The 3,784-nt window shown below is 64.7% G+C and overlaps 2 protein-coding genes across 2 annotated transcripts in view; one reads left to right on the forward strand and one right to left on the reverse strand.

Annotated features, from left to right (window-relative positions):
• Nucleotides 1-15: 15 nt before the first annotated feature.
• MNEG_8905 (hypothetical protein) lies at nt 16-1,938 on the forward strand (the record flags this gene model as incomplete). Its single annotated transcript, XM_014042620.1, has 4 exons — nt 16-54; nt 223-329; nt 800-947; nt 1,363-1,938. 4 exons carry the CDS (start codon nt 16-18, stop codon nt 1,936-1,938), a joined length of 870 nt encoding a protein of 289 aa, XP_013898074.1.
• Nucleotides 1,939-3,168: 1,230 nt separating this feature from the next.
• MNEG_8906 (Leucine-rich repeat-containing protein 57) overlaps nt 3,169-3,784 on the reverse strand; it is a gene marked incomplete at both ends in the record, with an annotated part of 2,226 nt that continues 1,610 nt past the window's right edge. The window contains one exon of the mRNA XM_014042621.1: nt 3,169-3,349. Within this exon, the coding sequence (XP_013898075.1) occupies nt 3,169-3,349 (181 nt within the window). The remainder of the gene's footprint in view (nt 3,350-3,784) is intronic.

Raw genomic sequence — 3,784 nt, forward strand, 5'->3', positions numbered from 1 at the left:
AACGTGCACTCTGGGATGTACGCCCTGTTCACGCCCTATGACCACAAGGGGACGGTGAGGGGCAAGTTTGTGTGTGTGTGTGTGTGTGTGTGTGTGTGTGTGTGCGCGCGAGTGTGTGTGCGTGTTTGTGTGTGTGCGTGCGTGTGTGTGCATGTATTTGTGCGCTCGCGCATGCACCTCCAACGTCCCCTGCCCCCCATCCTCCTGAAACCGCTCCACCAGGTCCCCGAAGGCCCCGACGCCCAGGCCGCGCTGCGCCTGCTGCGCCGCATCAACGACCTCAGCTGCAAGGGCAAGTGCACCGTCGGGTCCGGCGGCAAGTCAGTCGGGTGAGCGTTCCTGCATTCGGCGCGGCCGGCAAGGCCCCGCCCCTGCCCAACTCGCAGCGCCGCAGTGGCAGCAGCCGCAGCTGCGTCGCCCTAGGGTCCTCGCTTAATCCCAGGCCACATTCTGAACGCCCAAAGTGCAGCCCGGAAGCTTCCAGGCAGCTGCCGTGCGCATTGCACGTGATCCTTTGCCTGCAAACGCCGGGGCTCTTGCAGACCACTGATTTGCAGGCACCTCTCACGATCCAGTTCGCGCAAATCTTGCCAAAGCCCCCTACCAGCCCCGCCGCGTGGCCACGCCTTGTCTCCCCCCTCCTCGCCAGCCGCGCCCGATAGCCGCTCCCTCTCCCTCCCAGCTGCTGGAGACATCGCACTCACAACCCAGCCGGCGCATCCATTACGACCACCGCACCCAATGGCACCCACCCACCTTTCCCCCCCGCCCCTGCACCCGCCCGGCACCTTCCCCGCAGCTACCTGGCCCACGGCACCGCCACCGACTACATGTACGAAGTCCTGAGGGTGCCCCTGGCCTTCACGTGGGAGATCTATGGGGACAGCGCGGCGTCGTTCGAGGACTGCTTCAGGATGTTCAACCCCATCACAAGAGAGAGCTTTGAGGTGTGTACACCCAACCACGCGCGTGCGTGATATGTCCAGGCGGGCGGCGGGCATGCGGGCAGGTGTCACTGCAGGTTGGTCTCGAGAGTTTTGATGTTCAGCTTCCTGCCCACTTCGCACCCCTTCCTCCTCCACACGCATGTACATGCACGCACGCTCTCACACGCGCGCGCGCACACACACACACACACACAACACACACAAACACACAAACACACACATGCATGAGCGCGCACATTTACATGAACACACGCGCACACGCACGCATGCACACGCACGCACACGCACACACGCGCGCGCGCACACACACACACACACACACTTACACACTTAGACACACACACACACACACACACTTACACACTTAGACACACACACACACACACAATCCCACCCATGTCCGACGCCCTTTCAGGAAACGATTGACTCCTGGGTATCCGCACTGCTGCAGCTAATTGAGCTCCTGCCCAGCCACCCAGCCACAGCGCCGCTGCTCAGGCAGGCCGTAGAGGACGTGCGGCGCAAAGAGGAGGCGGACGGCGCCGCGACTGGCTCGCGGAGCGTGCGGCGGCGGGCGCGGCCGGAGCACGCGACGGCGGGGCAGGAAAAGCAGCAGGAGCAGCAGCAGCAGCAGCAGCAGCAGCAGCAGCAGCAGCAAGGAGAGGAGCAACAGCAGCAGGAAAAGCAGCAGCAGCAGCAGCAGCAGCAGCAGGAGGGGCAGCAACAGGGAGAGCAAAAGCAGCAACAGCAGCAGCAGCGGAAAGCAGAGCAGCCATCAGGGGGCAGCAATCCACGGGAGGACGGCGCCGCAATCGAAACCGGCCGCCGCGCGCTGCTACCGTGGCAGCGGCGTCCGCAGCGCGGCCCTGGGGCGGCAGCGGGCGCAGGCGCGCAGTCGGCGTGGGCGGGGGGCGGCTTGTATGGGCCCGCGCTGGCGCTGGGGTTGCTGCTGGCCGGGGCCGGGCTCGTCAGGCAATTCAATGAGAGGTGAGCGCGAGGTGTGCACACGCGGGATCACTAAGAGAGCGGGCTGGGTGCGGAGCGCGGGAGCCTTTGGGAGCGCTGCTGTGGACTTGTGCACGCCTTTGCTGGGATGGCAGCTTTGGTGCGGCGCAGCGGAGCTCGCAGCTGCCTTGCAGCTGCCTGGCAGCGTTGTTCGGGCACACGCCACACCGCACACCAGCTGTGATGACATCCTTGCACCCCCCTGCTCACCGCCCCGTTCGGCGTGCTGTGCTGTCACTACGAAGGGCCCGACGCCTGCGCCAGGACTGAGGGCGGCTGCATTGCGGCCGAGCTCCCATCCGCCGGTGCGGCCGGCCGCCCCGGGACGCGCCCTGCCCGCGGCATACGCGGCGCCTGGGGGCAGCACAGGGCCCTGTCGTGCGCTGGAAGGACGCTAGTTCATTTGCAGGTCATCGGGCAACAAACCCACCTCGTCACACCACGAACAAGCAATACCCCTTCACAACTTGCAGCAGTCGGAACAAGCATTTACAATTCAAAGCGTGTTGCAAATTCAAAGTTGACCTCTGATGGCTGCCAACGTTTGCATCACTGCAACATGATCTTCTTGTTTGCGTTGAGAAAGTTGAGGAGTAACACGCAACGCCCACAGGCACAGACGCGGGGGCCAAGTGCAGGGGCCGTCCGCGCCGCATCATTTGGTCGGGATGGCTCGCTGCTGCCGGCTGCACGCCGCCAGCCCAGCCGTGGGCGCCTGCATCGGCATAGTGCAACAAACAAAATCAAATCGGCCACCGCTGGGACGGAAGCTGCCGCCCGATTGACACAGGCGACAAAGTAGCAGTGCCATGCTGCGAGTCAATTTTGAATGGATTGTGGGCAGCTGTTCACATCAAATGCAAAGCGGGGGACTGAGTGGGGGTTCCTTGAACCAGCGCTGCGTCTGTAGCATGCAAGTCCGGCCAGACCACGCTGCCAATTGAGTGACGCGGCGCGTCAGCTCTCAGCGGCGCTGCCGGCTGCGGCGCCGAGCGGCGCGTTGACCGGCCCTTGGCGCCCGTGCCGCCAGCGGGGGCGGGCATGCCTCTGCGGTGACACCAGCGAGTGACGCGCTGCGGGGCCCTCAGCAACAGCCAACCCTGCACCCGCTCGCCGCCGTCTGGCGGCGCCAGGCTGCCAGCATCCACAGCAACGAGGCCTCATCCGCCGCCACCCAGAGATCCAGCCGGAAGTCCACCAGACAGAGATGCAGATGCTACCGAGACGTCGGCCGCGAGCCCGGACCACCGGGCATGAGCTCGCGGTCGACGCCCTCGTCGAGTCCCTTGGACGGCGCGATGCCGCCGGCGATCATCTTGGTGAACTTGCCGCGTCGCCGCGCCTCGAAGTCCTCAAAGCCGGGGGTCGAGGCGAGGCGCTCGGCGGTGATCGGGCAGCTGCAAGGGGGGCAAGGGGTCGCGGGGCGCGGGGTGGGGGCATGTGCTGCAGGTGTGCGTATGCGGGTGGATGGGGTGGTTGCCAAGGTCGGGCGATGCTCGCCCTCCTCCTGACCTGGGTGGCTTCCCGAAGAGGGTGATCCTGGCAGGCTGGGCATTGGCCGAGCCTCGGCAGCGTGCGTGTGCGCGGGTACAAACACACGCTCTCCTCTCCCCCTCGGCCTCTTCTCTCTCTCCATGACGCCATTACACACACACATACACATACACACACGCACACACACATACACACACACACGCACACACACACGCGCACACACACACACACACATACACACACAGGCACATATGTGCACGCACACACACGCTCTCTGTCTCTCTCTCCCCTCGGCCCCCTTTTTCCCCCTCTGGCTAACACACACACACACACACACA

Source organism: Monoraphidium neglectum, assembly GCF_000611645.1.
Source record: "Monoraphidium neglectum strain SAG 48.87 unplaced genomic scaffold scaffold01753, whole genome shotgun sequence".
NCBI lineage: Eukaryota > Viridiplantae > Chlorophyta > Chlorophyceae > Sphaeropleales > Selenastraceae > Monoraphidium > Monoraphidium neglectum.